Source organism: Lagopus muta, chromosome 7 (genome assembly GCF_023343835.1).
Source record: "Lagopus muta isolate bLagMut1 chromosome 7, bLagMut1 primary, whole genome shotgun sequence".
Taxonomy (NCBI): domain Eukaryota; kingdom Metazoa; phylum Chordata; class Aves; order Galliformes; family Phasianidae; genus Lagopus; species Lagopus muta.
In genome coordinates, this window is record NC_064439.1 from 47,330,464 (window position 1) to 47,353,033 (window position 22,570).

General features: G+C 41.2%; 1 protein-coding gene across 7 annotated transcripts in view; it reads left to right on the plus strand.

Moving 5' to 3' along the window:
• LOC125695811 (dual specificity Calcium/calmodulin-dependent 3',5'-cyclic nucleotide phosphodiesterase 1C-like) overlaps nucleotides 1-22,570 on the plus strand; it is a 305,234-nt gene that overhangs the window by 133,262 nt on the left and 149,402 nt on the right. For 3 of the 7 annotated variants that reach the window (XM_048950768.1, XM_048950769.1, XM_048950770.1), the window contains exon 3: nucleotides 10,796-10,822. The exons of the other annotated variants lie outside the window; for them this stretch is intronic. In XM_048950768.1, the coding sequence (XP_048806725.1) occupies nucleotides 10,796-10,822 (27 nt within the window). The remainder of the gene's footprint in view (nucleotides 1-10,795; nucleotides 10,823-22,570) is intronic. 7 annotated transcript variants of the gene reach the window in all.

Genomic DNA, 22,570 nt, shown 5'->3' on the forward strand with positions numbered 1-22,570 from the left:
CAGCCTCAAAAGCAATTATTTATTTCCGCAATCATAAAAAGAAGACCGTAGCCTGCTGTAAAAGAAAAGGGCTCCCTTTGTGATTTAAATGCAGTGCTTTTCAAGTAGCACCGCCATAAAGCGTGCAGTCCTGCATAAGAAACAAGAATATGAAAAAAAAGTTATTTCAGGGAAGATGAATTTAAACCTTAAGTCAAGGGGAAATTACAAGTCTTTCTGGAATTCTCTTTAAAAAATGTCTTGGTGGGATAGGAGTGCATGCATAAAGAAATAGAACTCAATGGAAGACGGCGCTGAAAAATCCTCTGCATGTTTATGTGTTTTAAAGGCTGTGAGGCCAGCTCATCTCCTAATCTGCCAGCTCTGGGAGGATTCAAACACTATATTAAACCCAACTCAGCCCTTGAAAGGTTTTTTAAATACTGTGTTTCTCTTTCTTTCTGCAATTCATGAGATATTCCTCTTCTGTTCTCTTTCCATCAAAAAAATTAGTTCTGTCCCTTCAAAATACTAGAAACTAACTGTCTCTGAGGGGTGATTGAGATACATGTATTAGGGCCGACCCATTAAAACACTATAGCATTTGTGAAACATACCTCTGCAGATGCAACTTGCTCTCAAACCACTAGGGATTTGGGTAGATCGGAGGTTTTCTAGAAGGGCTTGTTTGGATTCATAAGGCTGTTTTTGATCTCATGAACTGTGCTTCTAATATTGGGAAGAATGGCTCCATTGATTCCCATACGTTTGCAGGGGTGACATTAGAATTCAGTTCTTGATCTTCAAAGAATTTTTTTTTTTCTTTGAAGAATTAGATTTTGAAAGTAATTCACTGAGAAAAGTCATTTAGCCCTGTGACAGTACAAGATTTTCCCCAGTAGTGTTAAGCCCAACTTTGTATTTACATTTGTAGTATAGCTGAACAGTGGGCCTTCCTCTAGCAGATTCCACACTGCCCAGGCCTCAGCCAAGATTTGTCTGTAGTTCTCTTGGGTATTCAAAAAGCAATAGATTGAATGTAGCTCAGAAGCTAGTGAAACTGATTATCAGCTGAGCTGGTTGATTTCAGTGGAATCAGGATTTTTCCCAGCAATTTCTTATGTCCATGTTGGGGCTGTTTGAATTTTTCTGCCCAAGAAGGGTGTTGCAGAGCACTCAGCCGTAGCTTTCTGGTTTTCGAGAAGGGACTTGAAAGATATCCAGTTCTCTCTTTGCCAAATTACCCAATTCATGGCTCTGTAGACTACGTCATCTTCTGTCAGAGGGCCTCTATGTCTAGCAACTGGTGACACTGGATGAGGAAGGCTGCATAGGCTAGGCACGCAAGGATTGTCATAATCTTTCTTGGAGAGAGTTGCAGGAGATTATTGTAGTCTTGGAGGAGACAATTTATTAAGATACATGTAAACTACATGCTTTTTTTTCTTTTTTTTTTTTTTTCCCCACATCTATCAAACTGTGGAGCCATTTTATTATTGATGTGACACTTAGAATGGCTATGTATCATCATTTTAGAAGTGATTTCTTACCCTCCTCGGAACAGACACTATTTGTGCACGAAACTCCTAGCCAAGACAGAAAATTGCACAATATCCATCTGTAGTATAAATCCTGGCTTGGTGAAAATCTCATTTCAACACCAAGATTAGCACAAATTAAATGTAAGATCTGTGCCATTTTAACAGCTAATGCTGTTCAGAGTCCTGTAGTTACAGCTGTGACACTCGGGGAGTCCTTGCAGGGAAAGCAAACTGCAGCAAGCATCAAAGAGCAAAGGAGCTGAAGTAGAGCATAAACTCCCTTGCAAGGCTGAACAGTTCCAATGGTTGCTGTAAATGATGCTCAGATCACACTTCCTCCCATGCCTCCTGTGGAGCAGCTGTTTTTCTGCGATTCACTAGCTGTAAGCAGTTACTGGTTTCTGCTAAGTTAAGAGACTGCATACACAATTTAAATATCCTCCTATACACATATTGGTACATCAGGAACAGCTACATCAGATGGAAGAGCTCTTCTTTTTTTTTTTCTTCTTTTTTTTTTCTTCTGGATTTGCTGGAAAAGTGATAGAGGAAGCTGTGGGGGTTGAGGCTGGCTGGGAAGAACTGGGATATCGTATATGTAAGAACATAGTGACTCAGAAAGGGTGGAGAGGAGAATGAGAGAGCTTAAAAAAATAGAAAAAGGGTTAAGAGAAGAAAGAAGATTAGTCCTGTGAGCAATTCAGGCCCCTATATGTAAACATTTGTTAGATTTATTTACGCTGTTTATTGAAAGAGTTTATAACACAGTGTGTGTGCAGGTAATTTAGGAGTACTGATGAAAGTCACAGGGAAAAGGGCTGCCTTTAAAAGCATTTAAAAATGCTGCCCAATTTGTTACCTCACTAATATTTTAATGGGAGACCATGAAGAAAAACCCATGTGTTGCAAGAATACCACTGGCTATCAATGCAGACAACGCTGCTTGTGTGTCAAGTTCAGAACATGACTTTGTTTAGGTGAATGAGGGTCCCTTCTTCAGATTGCTGTTGCTTTGTTTTTTACAGGACTGGGGCGTTGTCTTTGATATTTTGGCCACATTCTTGGTGTAACACCAGTCAGAATTCTCCCTCATCATTCTCATTGGCTTTGGGCAATCATCTTTCTTTTCCCCCCCTTTTCTATGCACTAGTGTTCCAGCTGCAAGAAGCCGACAGCTCTGGTTGCAGTTTGTGTGGATAAGTAGATAAAGTCATTCAGGTTGTATGGAGAGCATCTGCAAAGTGCTTTGCAGAGAGAGGCATGTAAATGCTCAGTGATCTCTGTAAGACCTGTTTCTGATTAGCTCAATGGTAGCAAGATATCTGCTTGCAAATGGAGAAGAATCAAATTCTGGAGTTATGCAAATTTGTTGAATAACTCAGAGCAAATTATCATAATGGTCCCACCTAGCCTCCAAATCTGTGAAACATCAAATAGCATTTTGCATTGCTTTCACTTTGTGGAGGGAGAGAACTTGACTCCACCCTTAGAACAGCCAACCTTTTAAGAACTGGAATAGGTGTCACAACTGCAGCACTTGGTGGAAAGGGCTGGAGGATTTGTTTATTTAAACACATCTTCATCTCTGAGTCATCTGAAGACCCCGTTCCCACAGCTGCTGCGGCATCAAGATACCTGGGAGACGGCTGGCAGCAGCAGGGAGTAGGGCCTTAAATAGTAATCACCTCCCCTGTTCTCTGTGCGTGTTCAAGGACTGCTCCCATCTGTCCACCAGTTTCCCAAAATTCTCCCTGCTGTGTTGAGGAGCTCCTGTGCCCCGGGTGTGGGGCAGTGCTCCTGAGCTGCAGGTTGTCATCACTCATCACACTCAGCACTGGAGGCCCCCCCACGAGAACACTCCTCCATACAGGCTGCTGCTGGCTGTCTTCTGAACACCTCGCTGTTCAGCCTGCTCCCCTCTGTCAGTCGCTGTTCCTGGAAGAACACAGCGGGGGAAAGCCCAGAGGAAGAGCGCTGGCGGTTCACAAGAAGTTGAAATGTTGCTTTTTCCTACAGCTGACATTTAGTAACCAGTCTGTTAATGAGGAGGCACAGCCAGGACAATAGCTACCCCTCCCTCCTTGTGCAGGGCCGTGTCCCCAAAAGCCCCTAATCGTTCCTGAAAGCTGTCATCGGGCTGAAGGAGGAGGTGGCTGGGAGGTGGGGGGTGGGAATGAGGAAGGGACATAATTTTGGAAAGGGAACACTGTGGCTTTGTGCAGTGATTTTATCACCCCATGTTTAGGCTTGTTAAACAGTAATCCGAGTGTTTCAGCCTGTAACCCGGAGTAAGGAGAGAGCCTGGCACAAAAACCATGAGATTTAAAATCCTGCGTCACACCAGCTGTCTGCGAGCGGGCAGAGAGGGTGGGCTGTGTTCGGGAGGGGGAAACAATAACAAGCAGTAGTCCACTAGATTTAGTAGAGCTTAGGGCAAGATGCAGATTTGTTTAGTGACTTCGTGCACGCGGCTCGTCTGCTCTGATGTAATTCCAGAGCATGTTTCCTGTCTAGATATTTAATCCGGGGTATGAACAATGATTTCCCCCCCCCCGCCTCTCTCCCATCATCGTGCACGCAGTAACTAATCACACAGCCACCCTGCATGAAATAAACTGGACAGCTGCCTGTTTGGCTCCTGCAGGATCTGAATATGCTCGTTTTGCATAGCAGCAGTGAGTAAAACAAGTTTTTAATCTACACACGCTTGTTTCTTCCAGGACCTAACAGCTCTTTCCCACTGCGGGAATGGAATTTAAGCTAAACTATTATGTGCTTTGAACATATAGGATGCACCAATATTGACACTGTAAGTTCTCTGCAAAATGGTATTTCACCTTATTCCAAACAGAACTGTCCCCTTTTACACTTCTTGCTGTTCTGACTTGGTTCCTTCAGTTCTTTCTGTAGGAAAATAATTAGGATACAACCAGAGAATGCACAGAAAAGATTGCATATCTGCTCCCTTTTTTGAGTTACTGTAGTAAGAGAAGGAAGCAGCATCCTCCTGTTGAAGTCGATGTTGCCCAGTGAGCACAGTGTGCAGCACGATGCTCACAGCAGCAGGGAGGAATTCCCTCCTTGCCTTCCATCCCATTGTTCAAAAAGATCTTAGTCTCTTGCAGTGAGAGATGTGGTTAGGCTTGTTGAAGTACCACCCATCCTGTGCTCTGTGGGTCATCTTCCTTGTTTATTTCAGAGCCAGAAGTTCCATCAGCCATTTGGAGCAGCCATCTAGAAACAGCACTTGGTCACATGAAGTAGGAATGTCTTGATAAACAGTAGTTTGTTGTGTGAAGGTCAGAGAGTGTTGGGACTTGATCTTTTTAGTTTTTATTTTTTTGTCTGTAACAAAAGTGATACTGAGAAGAGCCCTTTCTCCATTTTAATTTTTTACTTAATGTTTTTCCTCAGCTAAACCCATGCCAGCTACAATGGCAAGGTGTTGGGGTTTTTTTTGCTTTTTTTTTTTTTTAATTATTATTATTATTATTATTTTAATTATTGCTTTTATTTGCTTGCTTTGTTTTTGACATGAGGAGTGATGGAAACATGAGTAAAAATAGAAGAGCTTCAAGATTACAGTAACTGTTCTGGTTCTGTACAAAATCCACATGAGTTTAACTAGATTTTTAGAAGCCTTCAGAAGACTTTTACTGTCTTTCTTTTTTTTTTTTTTTTGGTAGTTGAGATACCAGCACATTAAAATATAGTTCTTGTCTCGTCCAGGATGGTTCCAGGACTGAATTTGAGTTAGCCCTTCTGATTTGCCCTTGCTGACACCTTATGGTGTGACAAGCTGGAGCGCTCAGCTGTCCCCACGGGGCTCCCACTGTTCCCTGCAGATCCCTCTGCCTCAGGCTGTCTTGCCTGAAACCTTTGAGCCTTCATATATACACACTGTTCAATGCAAACCAATTAAGAAAACTTTTCTTTTGCCTCATTTTCTCCACACTTGATATACATACTGTGTCACAAAGAGATGCACAGCAGTTAGCTTGCCTCTTCTGCCAACCAGCACTGTTTATCAAAGCATGAGCAAGCCATGGTTGTCCTTCATTAAAATGAAGCTCAAGAAAATAATGACAATTTATGACAGATCATCTCGATGTCAGTGGGAAATAAAATACCTGTACCTACCACACCTCTGGCATGCTGTTATCTGAGCACAGTTGTTACAGCTGCGTGGGGTCCTACCCAAGCCTCCTGCCTGAGGTAGCTGCACTGAATTTAGGGTCATCATCTCTCATAAGAGCATATGGTATAGCATGTAGTTGTCACTGATGTCACTTTGCCCAGACCATGTCTGTATAACCCCAGCGGTGATGCCTTCAGGCTCTGTTGAATCTGTACTGAATTGCTGGAGGTAGGATTGCAGCTGCTTTGAGCTGATTGCAGAACAAAGTCCTCACAGCTTGCACTGTCAGCGAGGCTTTTCTGTAAGGAGAATTTAAAAACATTTCCTGTCCTGCTGTACTTCACATGAAATCATTACACACATGACACCCCAAATGAGAAAGCGAGAAACTTTGTTTAACTGTGGGTAAGAACATTGTCAAGGCAAAATGTTGCAGAAGAGCAGAAGCAGTTGTTATGACCTAGCAACTTCAGTCCTCTTTGGAAATGAAATTGTGAACTTTCTTGAAATACTTGTTTACCCAGTTTAGAAAACTCAGTAGCTGAACTGGTGAAAACTGTCAGATCAGCTAAATATCAAAGGAGCATTTTTCTTGTGCAGAAGCAGTGAGGGCATTTGTTGACATTTGATTATTTTTACATACATTATTTAGTTTGATAAACTGATCAGTTTAAGTTAAATTTATGTTCTGGCTGTACATCTCTTGTCTCACTTCAGGGTCTTGTCTCTGTTTCCTCTGAAATTGTTGCACCTATTTCAGGCTGTGAATGTTTCTTGCCATTGCATGGTTACACCGCCCGTGCCCATACTTCGGAGCACGCAGACTCTTATAATCTACCTACAATGAGAAAAATGACTGCCTCATCCTCTCCTGATTTCACTATGTCCCCATGTAGGTCAGGGTCCAATTTAAAATGACTTGTCTTTTAAAATCCCACATAAACCCCCCATCACATTGCAAATACCAGCTGAAATCTCTTTCCTCATCCACTTTATGATTTCTTCTCCTCTGTTGTCATTAGTCTCTGTGATTGTATTGTTTTAAACTTAGCACAGTATTTTGCTAAACAGGGTGTGTGGAAGAAACAATAAATTATGTTTGTTATCTATTAGAGAGTGATTAAAGCAGGAAAGCTGGTCTTCCTGTTTCAATTAGGGAATTAAAAACCCAATAGCAGTTGATGGCATCATCCCCTTCAAAGTCTGGCACTCTCGGTATATTTACGAGTGCTGGTCAGGGCTCCCATAAGATCCTGAGCTTTGACAGATGCCAGTCCATAGTCTGTGCTGTGAGATTTGGATTTTGTTAATTGGTTTATACATGGTTATTAATATAGACTTTGGTAACGTAACTCAAATGCATCACTAATCCAGTGATGATGACGAGTAATTTGTAATGCAGTGAATGTTTCAGAATATTGAGCTGCTGGGAGAGAAGATTTTCAATTTACGTGATCCCATCAGTTGAAAAAAGTAGCTTTATCTGAGCCCCAAGCCTTTCCTCCTTGGCAGTGACGTTCAGGGGATGGTGCCTGGCCCTGTTATGAGCTAATACACTGCTGTGGTGTGGTCAGGGAAGGCACCAGGACTCAGGAGCTGGGAATTGCTCTTTATCTGCTGCCTAGATGTGGCCACTGAGGGAGGAAGCCTTGGGAGTTCTGGGCCAGATCTGGTGAGAAAAGCAGTAAAAATGAATTGTGGCTGGCTGCTAAGGAAAACAGCAGGGGAGGAATGACATCCAGCATGGCTGCAGATTCAGTGGTGGTAATGAAAGAGCAGGGATGGTCTTCTAGATTGAACTGAAGGGCTTGCTTCTGTTTAGCCAAATTTTATTGCTTATCTTATTCATCTCTAGAAAAGCAGGTACTGAAATTGAAGCCTCAACTCTTTCCGTCTTCATCTCGTTTCTGTCACAAGTTGTGTTCTCCCCACCACTTTTTTTTTCTTCTTGTTAAGGAACAGATGTTACAACTCTCACTGGGTTCACTTTCATTAGACTCCAGCAGCCTACTTGTACGAGTACTGGTTTGCACTTGGTACTAGGCTTGTGCAGATGCAATTGCATGAGGTTCAGTGAAGTTATACCTAGTTTATACTAGTAATAGAGGACCTACCTAGTGTGAGTCACCTCTTCATTCTCTTCAGCATGAGAAAAAAAAATATCTTGGACCTATGAGTAATACATTCCATGTCAGAAAACGTGAGTTGAATGGATGTGGTAATTCTTCTAGCACAGCGTGTGTACAGTGAGAAAAGAAACAGAACTTGAAAAGATTCGATAATGTCACCAAGTCTCATGCAGGCACAAGCACTGGGTAGCCCAGAGGTGCAGGAAGCTCATTTTTCTGTCAGTTTGGTTTTGATATCAGAAGATCAAGTGTCCCTTGGTTCCACCCATGTGGAAAATGCATCTGGCTCCAGATTCTTCCCAAAGTCAATTTAGTTTCTCAGTTCCTCCTTGCATAGACTCCTCATGGAGAGATGAACCAGGGTAACTTGTCACACCAACAAAAACCAACAACTCACCCCACCATGTTAACCCATATTCAGTGGCTGGTTGCAACCACCTGTTGATGCTGATTGTGGTATGAAAAGAGGCACCTTCTAATTTAATTTTTGCAGTGACCTTATTTCATGGAAGATGGGTGCAAGCGGTGGATTGCACTCTTAAAGCAGGTAGATCATGTCAACACTGTCTGCCTTTTCAAAGCAAACTGAAGACTGTTTTTGAAAACAGCCTAACTTTGACAACATAATCACTTAATATTGTTGGTGAATAGTGGTGTAGAATTTTTTCTTTTTGGAATTCTGGAAGTTCAGGTGTACAGTAAACGTTTTGCTAGATGTCAGCAGAAGTATGGATGCAGCTACTAATTTCTTTCCAAAGCAAATGCATGTAGTAGTGATGCTGAAAATAAGGGTAGAAATTCCTTTAGTCACGTTCTCTTCCTTCAACTGAAACAAGCAAATTCAGTGCCTGTAAATGTGGTCGCTAACTCGGTACACGTAAACCTTGACTGTAGTTGGACTGCAGGTGTGGAAACAACAGTACAAATCAATAATAAAAATGTATAATTTAATAATATAAATATATATTAAAACTGTGACTAGGCAAATGCTTTCTTCCTAGTATGGTTTTCCAGTGCAGTAAAAATATTCTTGAAAATAAGGTTAAAGGTGTAACTGATAAGAAAAGTGATGCTTTACTTAAATGCAAGCAGCACTCTTAGGCTGGGCCACCTCTTTGCAAGAAACCTTTAGTCAATCAGGAGATTATTACCAGTATTTTTGCTGGAATGTGAAGGCTGACTTCACAAAGAGGAAGACTTTACAAAATCATGTGAAAGTCACGAGCCAATAAAGGGAAAAATTAGTTCTGATAGTTCTTCAACACACCATGATATACTTAAAGGGGAAATAAATGGCTTGTAAATAACTTAATTTTTAAATTTAATATGCTGTATTGATGTAGGAGAAATAAAATTCTGAATAAAACCTTTGGATTTCCTTGGAAGAAGATATTGTAATCAACCTGGATTTGAATGGCCAGGCAAGCAGATTTTTCAGCAGCTTCTTTCTGCAAGAAGTTTTAGTGAAGTTCTGTGCTGGTCAGAATATTTCTGATGGATACAACTTCCAAATTGGAACTCTGCAGGACAAAATTTCTATTATTCGTCCTTTTGTAATTAAAATGAAAATTTCCCTTAGAATCAGAGGGGCCCAAATGGGTTTCTGATTGTGTACATCAGCATCGTTAACGTCAGTGAGCTAGATTGATGCTGCTGTGTTTGTTATTTTACTCTTCTGCATCTCCTCAAATTTAAATAAATAATTCTTCATATGTCCAAGTATAAATAAAATATTCAAAAATCTTTCTAAAGTAAATATCTAGGGCTTAATTTATGGTTCTGGCGTGGTCAGAAGCAGTGCTTGAGTGCTATTTTTAAAAGTACTATCGAAGGAAAAATTTGACAGCCAGTATACACTATCTTAAGTATAAAATAGCACTCTTTTTTTTTTTAAATGTAATTTTTTCCCCCTATTTTTAAGAAAGAAAACCCCTTGTTTGGGTATGCTGATCCTGTGACTTAGACAATATTCTGTCTGCAGTACTATCAGAGATGAGGAAGTGGAGTTGGATGCTTGCAGCACAACACCATTACTACATATTCAGAAGGCAGGGACCACCTCTTAGTGTCTTGCTGAGCAGCAGGATGTCGGTTTTGCACTCTTCATTGTAGTCCTCACTGGGTTACCATCGCTGCTTGTGAAGTTTAGAGCTCACTAGTTTCAGTTTAACTTACAAAAGCATGGAAGAACTCAAGTGAGATCAGTGCCCTGCTTTGCCAAGCACTGTATGAAGACATTGAATGCAGTGTTGCAAGATAATGAGCTGACATTCAAAGTACAGTGCAGAAATACCTCTGCAGCTGACTGTATGGTCACACAGCAGGATTTCTGATTGGATGTTGACACCTTGTGCCACTGTCTGTAGAGAACGAACACACCTTGCTACGAAGAGAAAAGCTTGCAGCCATCACCACAACTGATGCAGTGGAAAGGTGGGGTTGTTAGGTTGTTAGCATCCCGCTGTCCTTGCCATTTCTGGTCCTGGGCACAGCTCACTTAGGTCCTGACATACATGCATTTGGCAGAGAACAGAACTTGTGAGGACCTGGGCTTTCTTTCCAGAGCAGAGCTGCTGTAAAATCACTACTTTTTGCACTGATTGATCACAGCAATGTATCTGATGCATCAGTCACCATCACTATAATACAGTGGGCTCTCCACATATCAGACCACATTTCTGTGCTGTATGGAGACACAAAAAGTACACCTCAGCATGAGAAGGTGGTTCCTGTCACGTGCTGTTTAGAGTAGTAACTGATTCCTTTCCAGCTGCTGTGACACTTTCTTAAATAAAAGGGCAAGACACACACAGGCAAACTCACTCCTCTTTCTGCTGCAGTTAAATGCAACAGATGCTGGATTTAGCTGGAGATAGCTGCATTAATTTTGGAACCATCTTATGGCATAAGTGTCATTGCTTAATTGCCCCTATTACTGACAGTCTCCTTTTCTCATCCTCACCAGTTGAGCTTTCTTATCTCAGTTGTGTTTTGTTCTTTTCCTGCAGGAGAAAATACAAGAAAACATCGCAAAGGTAAGACTAAATCACAGAGGTATGGAAGGTATTTGTGAGTTATCTGTCTCTTTTTTGTTAGGGGGTTTGAAGGAGGATTTCCTGTTACAAGATTGGTTTTGTTCCCAATGAAATGCCATTCCATGGATTGTTGCCCTGTTTGAAGGCCAATCTTGCACTGCTGCTCCGCATTCCCTCTGGTGCTAGTGATAGTCCTCCTCTGTGATGTTGGTGGAAGATCTCCCTGAGTGAAGACAAAAATATTTGCCCTTGAAGGTCAAACCTTGATAAACGTCACTGTGTTCCTTCTGCACGATCTGCTGGTCCTAACTCCTATCACTTACTCATCCTGTAATAAAAAAATGGATTGTTGGCTTGTAGTGTTGCTAATGATCTGTGCCTTTGCAGGAGACTGAAGGGAAGCAGCATCTTGTCGATTAAAATGCCCTATTACAGCTCCCTGATTCAGTTAACTGACTGCCTCCTTGCAGGAGGGAGGACTAATGGGGTTCTTTGGCAGATTTGTTTTTCCTTCCTGGGAGCCCTTATGCTTGTTTTCGTCAGACCACGCTCTCTACAGCCCAGATTTTTGGGGCTGAGCTGATTCCTCCTCCACATCTGGAGCATTAATTGGTGGCTTAGTCTCATGACATGCTGAGCATCTTTAGTTTGTGTCGACTTTAACTGAATTTGAGACTCCTGCAGAGTGCTTCCTGAAGACTAAACCCTGCAGCTCTACTGAGCATACCCTTCCCCGTTGTGTGGTGCTGGATGCTGGCAGCTTCGCTGTTGCCTTGTGCTTCAGATGACCACCCCATGCAACAGTGGTGGGACAGGCTGTGGATATGCTTGAGTCACAGCCAAGAGAGATGGCACTGTGGTGGCGTGAGTCACTGATGTCGTGTCCTTGAGTTGTGAGAGGTCAATGGAAAAGGCTTATTTAGGGGTTTATGTGCTCAACTGTGCAGGTGGGCGTTGCATAGAGTGAGAAGCACAGTAGAGAGAAGGTGCAGGTTTGTCTAGATGTTTTTCTGCAATTGGAGCTGACACTACTTCTGCACACAGCTCCACTTTTGCCCCATGTTTCCCTTGCTGTTCCATGGATGTTAATTATGAAGATGTCTGTGGCCAGAGGTGTGGAGCTGCTGCAAGAGGATTTATGCTGGGCCTGAAATGTCTTCCAGAATGAATGATTGCTGTTTGTGTCCTGCACTGCTTGTGTTGTCCAGTGTCATGTTTTATTTGGATGTATTTTCTGTGTACACAGCCTTAGTATCAGAGAGGCTTGTGTTCAGCATCTCTTTTGTATGGGAGAGTGTCTGCAATCTCAGAAGATAGTTACCAGCTCCTACAATCTTGTATCAATGACATTGTGCAGATAAATGCATCTGAAATGGCAATCTATTTAAGCATACCATTACAAGGGTAAGCTTTCCCCACCAGATGGACAGTTTGCATGTATTGCCAACTGATGCAGAAGCGTGATGTCTGGAAAAGGAGGTGGCAGGGTAGCTGTGCATCAAAAGGCTGGCATAGAGTAGCATCTCTCCGAGATGGTAATTCCAGAAATACACATAAACTTATGACTTGGCACAGGTCTCTACTTTCAATTCCCACATTTATCTGTTGTGGGATTTTCTTCTTTTTCCTTTGTTACGGTTTTTTTTGGAAGCATCTCTGTGATTCATATCTAGGCTCTGGAGGGCTACTGGCAGCTCAAGCAAAACTATCCCATTGTTGCTTTTGCATCTTCTCCATTTCTCTTTGGGGAATGTTGTCAGTAATCACATAATGATGCAAAAGTGGTAGTAAACAGCACTTGACTGTGCAAGAGGAATGCTCTTCCATACCCAGCAGTGTAAAGAAACAGTTTTCCCTGAGTTCCTTGTTGAGAAGGAAGTTGTGCAAGAGAAGTTGTGAGAAAGAGCCCAAATGAAGTCTGAGCCACACTAAAATTGTAATTGGAAATAACAGACACTGACTCCTGCATTGATCATTCCTAATTCTCCTAATTGAGTTGACTTAAATGCTTTTGTAACAATAATGTATTGATATGATTTTCCTCATAAAGTTGGAAGTTTCACAGCTGTCTAGACAACCCTAATTTTATTAGTCTCCACCTAGTAATTGCAGCTGAACCAGTGAACTGTGATACTGATTGATCACAGCAATGTTGGAGAAGCAAGATATTTAATGAGAACTCAGCTCATCTATCATTCTTCCATCTCACTCACCTTGGGTAAGTGATGAGTGGGTAGCTCAGGCAATAGTAGCTTGCAGAGGGTGTCAGCAAGAGGGAGAGTAGACAGAAAGCAGAAGCTTTTGTGAATTCCCAGGTCCTGCATTGCTTCTGCTTTTTCTGGAGCACCTGAAACCTTGGTCATGTTCTGTGTGACTGCTGAGACTCCCAGCAACCCAAAAGCACTGAGCTGTGGGATGCCTGTGGGAGTTGCTCACTGCCTTCTGTTCACTGGGAGATGAGCAAGAAGTGAACCTCTCAGGTAGCCCTTTGCAATCCCTTCTTAGTTTAGCTCAATCTCCTCTGATGAAGTTATCTGCTGGAAAAGCAGTTCAGCCATCTGTAGGCAATCCAGGAGGCTCCTGGAATGCATGGAGGAGAAATTATTGTGCACAGTAATAGGGAGCCCCACCAAGGGGGATGCAGTATTGGACCTGTTACTCACCAGTGCAAATGAACTGATCGGTGACATCAGGATTGCAGGCTGCCTGTTCTGCAATGATTATGCAATGGTGGAGTTCACAATCCTAAAGAATATGCAACAGACAAATAGTAAAATCAGGACACTAAATTTTAGGAAAGCCAACCTCTAGGTCTTCAGGGAGTTACTCAACAAAATCTTGTGAAAAACTGTCCTCAAAGACAAGTGAGCGGAACAGAGCTGGCGGATCTTGAAGGAAGCTTTCCTTTGTCCACTCTTCATCTCCAGGTGTAGGAAGTCAGGAAAGGAAGGCAAGAAGCTGGCATGGCTGAACTGGGACCTATTGGTCAAACTAGAAAGCAGGAAATGCACAGGCAGTGTAAGCAGGGACAGATATCCCGGAATGAGTATAGGGATATTGCTAGGCTGAATAGGGATGGGATGAGGAAGGCCAAAGCCCAGCTGGAATTGAATTTGTCAAGAGGTGCAAAGGAGGACAAAAAAGGCTTCTGCAAGTATATCAATAAGAAAAGGATAGTTCCATAAGAGGGTGTACCTCCAACAGAGAGGTACAGGCAGGCTGATGACAACAAGGAAAAGGCTGAGGTACTCAACAACTTTTTTGCCTTTTTTGCCTCATTTTCAACTGCTCTTCACACACCCCTGAAGCAGGTGGGTCAGAAGGTGGGGAATGGGGAAGCAATGTCCTTCCTGCTGTAAGCAAAGATCAGGCTCCTATTAAGGAATATTCATAAGTCTCCCACAGTCCTGAGGGAATTGGGTGATGTTGTTACCAAGCCACTCTCAGTGATATTTAAAAAGTCATGGCAGTCAGGTGAAGTCCCTGATGACTGGAAAAAAAAGCAATATAACACTGATTTTTAAGATGGGTAGAAAGGATGACCCAGGGAAGTACCGACCTGTCCACCTGACCTCAGGGCTGGGGGAGATGATGGAGCAGGTCCACCTGGAAGCTATGCTAAGGCACATGGAAGAGAGGGAGGTGATATGGGACATCTAGCATAGCTTCACCAAAAGCTGGTCCTGCCTGACCAACTGTGCGGTGTTCTGTCATCGTGTACTTGCATCAGAGGAGAAGGGAAGAGATACTGGTGCCATCTCTCTGGATTTCAGTGAGGCCTTTGACATGGCCCTCCACAACATCCTTGTTTCTAAATTAGAAAGATACAGATTTGCTGGCAAAAAATGCATAGCTGATAGGGGTGACTGTTGAAAAATAGTGTTTTGTAGCTGAGAATTTGCTCTGTCAAGTAGTGTTATTGTGCTCTTTGTAGCTGTTGTATCTTCCATGGAAATAAATAGGAGCATTAGTTTCAGAGAGATCTATGTATAAGAGGGGAGAGATTTAGATTGGGTATAAGGAAAAGTTTTTTACAGTAAGGGCAGGGAAGTGCTGGGACAGGTAACCCAGAGAGGCAGTGGTTGCCCTGTCCCTGGAGACTTTCAAGGTCAGGCTGGATGGGGCTCTGAGCTGTAGGTTTACTGGTTCATTGCAGGAGAATTGAACTACATGACCTTTAAGAGTCCCTTCCAACTCAAATGGTTTTGTGATTCTATGACCTTAAGTTCAGCCAGCAGTCAGTTTAGCACTTCTAAGGACTCACTGAAGTCCTGTATATCTTCTCAAGATTTGTCAAATGAATGATCCTGTGTTAGAAGACACTTTGCCATTACGATCATAGAATAGCTTGAATTGGAAGGAATTTCAGATACCATCTAGTTGCAGCCCCCAGTAATTTGCACTAAAGCATGTGCACTCAGCCAGTAACACAGAACTGTGTCTGTTGTGTTTTGGTTTAGCTACATGTTGGTTAATTGGACAGTTTAATTTTTCTTTAAGATGCAAATGCTTCTCTTAAAGTTCACTTTTATATAAAAACTAAGTGAAGACTCCCAGTATTTTATCCGTCCACCATGAATGAATGTATTTTTTTCCCTCTAACTACCTATTAATGCCATATATGAAATAATAGAAGAAGAAAGGTAACCAAAATGCCTTTGAAATGTGGCTGTGACACTGAAAGAAGCATCTTAAAAGGCCTTCAAAACACTAATGTGATGTCTTTAGAAACAAGATTGTGCCATTATTAAAAAAGCTCAATTTGTGATACAAACCACGCAGTCGGACCATCAAAATTCCCTAATTTTCAGAGGGATTTTGCTGTTTCTTCACTGTGCAATCAGGCAGTAAACACATAAACTGTTCTTTCTCATCTCTTTCCCACATTTTCCTTTTCTTTCTCCACTGTGCCCATGCGTCTCAGTTCCAGTTTGCTCTGGCATTTAGTTAACACACTCAGGGGAAAGAATGTTAATGTGAACACCCTTCTTTACAAAAAGGGGTTTTTATAAGTGATATATATATGTTAGTGTGTAGCTTTAGCAGACAAGTGTCTTCAGGACATTCACTTTGGAGGAAAATAATCCACTGTCTTTTTTGGCTTACTTCACCATGCTGGTAAACTGCTAGCCTTGCAATTTTCATTCCAGGTAGTCTGTAGGTAAAGCATTTACTCAGGGACAAATCCTATAGCTTTACCATTTGCAGAAAACTGCACTGGTGTCAGTCTTGTCCTTCAGTGCTTCTGAAACAGACTAAAGAGAAGAAAGCATTGGTGCTCTCTGAAAGCTCGTTGTTTTATATACATAAAACATGACACATGGAGACTGTGGTCAGTGCTATTGATAGAGAACCATCAAATAATGTAGACTGGAGAGGACCTCTGGAGATTGTCTCTTCCTGTTCCCAATGCTTTAGGACAGCAGTGTGTCCTTGGTTAAAATTTGCCATTCAGCATCTCACTCAATTTGACAGTATATTTAGTCGTATAGAACTTAATTCTGACACCACTTAATTTTCATAGCTTATCTATTGACCTTGCAATGTTATCTTAATTACCAATAATAAAAATTCCCCTAATTCCTTAAGCCTTACAAGTAATTATAATACTGCTTAGCTTAGTTTTTCTTTATTGCTGGATTGTCTCCAATACTATATATATATATATATATATATATATATATAGGATGCATTTAAGGTTGGTAGCCTAATCAGTAGCATGCACATGCAAATGTACAACCAAATATGTCAAAATGCTCTGTGAAGTGCAAGTATTTTTGGCTACTGAGAACTCCTCATCTCACTGCTGTTGCTTCAGCTGGACTTCTTGAAACTCTCCATTTTGAGGAAACTGATGTTAATTTTTCAATTCATTGCTGCTGGGCAGTTTGCAAATGGAGACTAACTTATTTCTGTAATATTACAAGTGGAACTAGTTCTGTTAAATTTAATGAATGTTTAAATCCACTAAAAAAGGGACTGACATATTGAATGTTGTTTACTAAGTGCAGCACAGAATCATAGGTGCACTGGGAAAAAGATTGAAAATGGTATTTAAGTAAAGCTTGTAATTAATTTGCACATGAATGGCCAATTTAAAGTGTCACTGCCAACCTTAATTTGATATTTCCTAGCATTCTGGGTGCTTGACTTTGCAATGTGAATGATCTTTTAATGTAGTTTCAGTGCAGTCATTGCGGCAGCGTTACACAGCTGTGAATAAACAAATGGTGGCGCAAGCTCAGTGCTGGTTGGGCTTCCCTTCATGGGGGAAGCTGATTTTACTTGGCTGCGTGCAGAGAAACGTCACGTTGAGTGGGGAAGAAAACTCCAGCTTTTTTTCTCCTAGAACTTTGTGTCAGAAGAAAACTTTAAAGATGACCCTCATTTTTACATACTCTCCCTCTTTTTTTACCTTCTCCCATTTCCCTCTTATGAGAACTGGAAGGTGCATTGAGATCGGACTCCATACAGACACATTTATTTCTTGCTCTTGAAATCTTGCTGAGTTTTCCTACACAAAATGTAACAGCTGTTTCTTAATATGATGGCTTAATGTGATGATAGAGGAAGATATAAATTTTGGATTCTTGGCAAGAGTAATGGGACTTCTTTATCCAGAGTAAGAGTAATTTCAAAACAGTCCAGAAAAATGACTAAATAGTGATGACTAAATAGAATGACTAAATGAAATCTTTCTTACTGTTTTATGTTGCTGTTATTTTATCAATATCTATTTTATGCCGTATCTCATATTGCAGTGTTGAAAAATTATCAATAAGTGCAAGATCTTAATGATGAATGACTATTAAAATATTTACTATATCAAGCGTAGTTTTTCCAGCTGATTTATTATACATCCAAAAATTATTGGTTGTATGGAATTTATTTTAACAGTAACACATCTTGCATGAGAAGGAATGGATTCTGCCAGATTTGAACATGGCAAGTGTAGCTTATGCTACTGAAATACTGTGCTGACAAGTGTCCTTCATAACAAAAACGCTGCGTCAAGGTTTTTCCTGAAAGTGTTCATGCTTGGGTCACAGACTTCATTGTCATTTCAGCAGAGCTGATAACACACATCTGCTTTTGCATTGGTTCTCTCTCCGTATATGAAACTGATTTTCATAACTGGTTTCATCTAGCTTCAGGTTTTACAGAGGCTGTACAGAACTGCTTCAGGGTTTTAGATCACGTGTTTTGCCGGATCCTGGCAATGCATTTGTGTTACTCTTCCGTAGATGAAAGGAAACCAGAATATCTGTAACATTTTGGAGGAAGTTATTAGTAATTTTATAACATTTGTTCCCGTTTTGGTAGAGTAAAATTGTGTGAAATGACTTTGGAAAGTATAGATGCTTTTTTTTTTTTAAATTCTTAGTGCCTGACAAGTTTTCCTCATCAAGTAGAACCACAGAATCACAGAATTGTAGGGGTTGGAAGGGACCTCCAGAGCTCATCGTGTCCAACCCCCTGCCAAAGCAGGTTCCCTACAGCAGGTCGCACAGGTCGGCATCCAGGCAGGTCTTGGACATCTGCAGAGAAGGAGACTCCCCCACCTCCCTGGGCAGCCTGTTCCAGTGCTCCGTCACCTCACTGTACAGAAGTTCCTTCGCACATTGGTGCAGAACTTCCTATGCTGCAGTTTCTGGCCGTTTCCCCTTGTCCTGTCTCCACTCACCACTGAAAACAGTCCGGCCTCGCCATTCTGCCCCCCACACCTTAGATATTTATAGATGTGGAGAAGTCCTGGGGAAATAGACGGAACAGAAGCAGTCTTGTTTCTTCTCCTTTTCTAGGCTTTGTTTTGGAAAGACAAAACCAAAACAAAAACCAACACAAAAACAATCTGCTGGAGATAGGTTTTTCACTAGTGAGGCACCCAGGTGATTAACAGTCTAAAAATAGGTGAGACAGATAAGATGCACTACAGCCTTATGTTGCTTTGGCACTTCTATTTCTACCATTGGAGCCAAACAAGATAGTGCACATACGAATTTGGAAAGCCTCATGGGAGAAAATAAGCCCAGGCTCCTGACACCTTCCCATTGGGTTAATTTGGCTTTCAGTGATATCCAGAACTCTTTACACTGACTTATTTTTAGCTACATTGAAGTGATTTGCTTTTTAATTTGGGGTTTTGCAGTTTCGTTCTTTACTTGCATGAAATGTTATTCTACTTTCTGGTACACTGCTACCAGTAAGTGTACATTTCGATTTTAGCTCATCTCAGCTACTTCACTGAAGCACATTCAAATGGTTAGATTAGAATATGGTGAAGGGATCTAAGAGAAAGTTCTTTTCCTGTGATTTGTATAAGAAGGATAATAAAACATAATGAAGAATTCGGCTGAGCCCTATATTATTGTTTGTTACACATGATCTTTCCATAAAATACAGTTGATATTTTATTTTATTTTATTTTATTTTATTTTATTTTATTTTATTTTAGCCCCCTGGAAGTGAATTGCTCAGATTTGATGCATGGAAGCCAGTTTAACCCCCTTAGTGAAAAAGACATTAACTTTGGAGTTCATGTTGGTAGCATAAGGGAGAGGAAGCTAGGATGTTTGCTACTCATGCAATTCCTCTATGGCTGAACAGACTTTTCCCAAGTCTGGATGAAAACAGTTGGTGCTGCTCAGAAAGGGCCTTCTTTTGATGGAGCTTGGCATAACTGTTAGCAAAGGCAGAGGCTGCTCTATGGAGTATCTCTTTCTGTCCTTTCCTTCTTATTTGCGCCGTAAAACCAAATCTGTTTTTTTTTCAGATGCTAGTGCAGATGTTCTATTTCTTGAAAGCAGTTGTTAACACAAGTGTTAAAACATTTCTCTCCACTCTTTCTTTTCCCTGCCATTTCCGATTCCTTTGTCCCTCCTCATCCTTCTTTCCTAAGTGTGCAGTTTTTTTCTAATTCACTGCATAAATAAGAAAAACATTGGTCTTGAATCTCTGTATGACTCTGATCTTCCACTAACACACACTACCTGAAATAGTTTGTCTCTCTTAAACCTTTTTTTTTCTAAGGGAGAGCTCAAGAAACAAGTGGGAAACCCTAACATTTGGGAATTCACTGCCACTTGCTGCATCTAGGCTGTCGCACTTTGCCCTTCGGTTGAATATCCATGAGTTCCTAGGCAAGGATCACTGGCACAGGTTGCCCAAGGAGGCTGTGGATGCCCCATCCCTGCAGGCATTCAAGGCCAGGCTGGATGTGGCTCTGGGCAGCCTGGGCTGCTGGTTGGCGACCTGCACACAGCAGGGGGTTGAAACCAGATGATCTCTGTGGTCCTTTTCAACCCAGGCCATTCTATGACCCTAAGAAATACCAAAGCAAGGAAGGAAGAAACAAAACAATATACACAAGCACCTTTTTTTCTTTTTCTTTTTTTCTTTTTCTTTTTTCTGAATGCCAATTTTTATCTGGTCAAACCAGTAATCCCAGCAGCTGCTGAAAAGTTGACCCCTCTGAGCCAGTGCTTTAAGTAATGCATAGGTAATCGATTTTCCCATTAAGCAATTATAATACATGAGCTGTAGCAACTCTGAGGCAGTTTTAGATTTCAATATTCTAGGTAGTTGCAAAAGGTGGTTGCTTAAATTATCCTAAGTTGCAGTGTTTCCATGACTAGTTCAGGACCCTTTGCCTAAGCTGTGTCTCAAATTCAATTAAAATCAGTAAAGAATTGTTTTAATCTCTCTCTTCAATTTAGTGGTCGGACCAGAAGGCAACACTGGTGGCAGGTGGGGGAAAGTGAGAGAGAAAGAAAAAACTTGCTAATGGCTGACATTATTTTGGCAGTTGGTGTAGGAGTGAGCTTTTGCATGGGGAATTCTTTTGTGGGAGAACAAAATAATTGAAGTCCTGAAAGCTTCCAGCCTTCAGTATCTCTCACTAGACACATATCTCCCTTGCAAATGACAGAGGGAATCCTAAGGCAGTTTGTTACAGCTATCAAACGCAGTGGATGAGGCATCTTTGGTGAGATAATTTGTCCCAGGAGGAAATCAGCCATCTCCTAGCAGTGTGACTTTTTCTCTGGAGAAATTTCTCACTTTTAATGTGGATTACACTGGAACAACTAAGAAGTTTTATCATCTTATCAAATACGGGAAAGCTATAAACCCTCTTTCCTCATTGCTGCACCAGAGAGTCTTCCTTTTTGATTTCTACTGATTAAGCTCTGTGTTTGCATTAGCAAATTCTCAGTGGATTATCCAAGATTTATGAATGATTTTCCCCCTCAAATGCATTTTGCTTGCCTGTTGTCCTGCCTGTTTTGAGATTATAACTGACGTATAGTATTTTACTGAAACGATAGGTGAAGTCATCCAGATTTTTATGTCTTATTTAGGTGGATATAACACTCTCTGGACCACAGTACTTATCCCACATTAAGGTGAAAACATCTCCAAGAGCCTGTTGTGAAAACATTGGCAGCTCCCTGCTGTGTCGTGCCATCCCTGCAGGCACAGGGGAACATACCCAGTGATGTATTTTGACGGGCTGGCTTCCAAGTGTTAACACAAAAAATGGGAAATAAGCCTTAAGTAGTAGCAAAGAACTTGGTCTTCCTTTGTGCATGCATTAGTTTGAAAAAGAATCACACATTAATATACTTATTATATGTTATTTGCTCTGCTCCTTAACTTGTAAACTGAGTCGAAGTGTGCGTAGAGCAGCACCACAGAGCAGTTCTCTGTAGTTAATGGCTGTTTGCATCTCCTTCCACCAATCCTATCCCATTTGCTGATGAGTCAGAAGAGATGTAGACCCTGCTTCAGAATGTGTATTTTTCCATGTGAGTTAATGTTATACTCCTGTGGATGATGATGCTAGACTAATTTTGCACAGGAACAATTATTCTCCTGGTGTGGAGATTTTCTAGTAGAAACATCCAGTTGTTCTGCACTTACCTGCACATACTGTGCTTCTCAAAGGCTTCATAAAAACATTTGAGCTGTTTACAGCTCAGTTTACTGTGTGGATTCGTTGTTTGACTACACTTGGTGATGCTTATGTGCTTGGCTGTACAGACAGATGGACATGTGTATGTAGAATACGCATGTGAGATACACCCCGTTTGAGATTGATCTTGATCTCAAGCTCTCAGGAATAAAATTGTACATGACCATTTCTAAAGATTTCTTTTTCCTTTCCCAGTTGTAGTGAAGAGGCACGTTTTTGTTGTTTGGGTTTTTGTTGTTGCTTGTTTGTTTGTTTTTCAACAAAATGTAGGGGCAGGACTTCGGAAATCTGGATTTCCAATGCCTGGTCAGAAATCCTTTTGGGTTTGTGCTTTTTTCCATACAGCTGCTTACTCCTAATAATCTTACAGATCCGTAAGCTACTTAAACCTACACTTCCTCTCACCTACCTACAGCTTTACCTTAAGATATAAAAAAAACCCGTTGTCTGAACATAATAGAAGTGGTGTAGTTAGATCATGATTTCATGATTTATTTCTCAGGTTATTGGTCTTGTACAAACATCTTATTTCTGTGCTCCTTTGCAACGTATTCATATTTAGCTGTGCGTGTAATTAAGCTACATACCTTTGGAACATCTTTTAAACTAACGTTTACATAAAACATGTTTTCAGGGTATTTTTTTTTTTACTACTTTATTCACTAGGATGTCTTAAATGGGGGCAAAAATAAAAGTCTGTTCCTTTAAGTTTGGTGTAAGAAGAGATGCTTCATGTGGTGCAGAAAGCTTTCAGTAGACTTGCTGCTCTGTGAAAC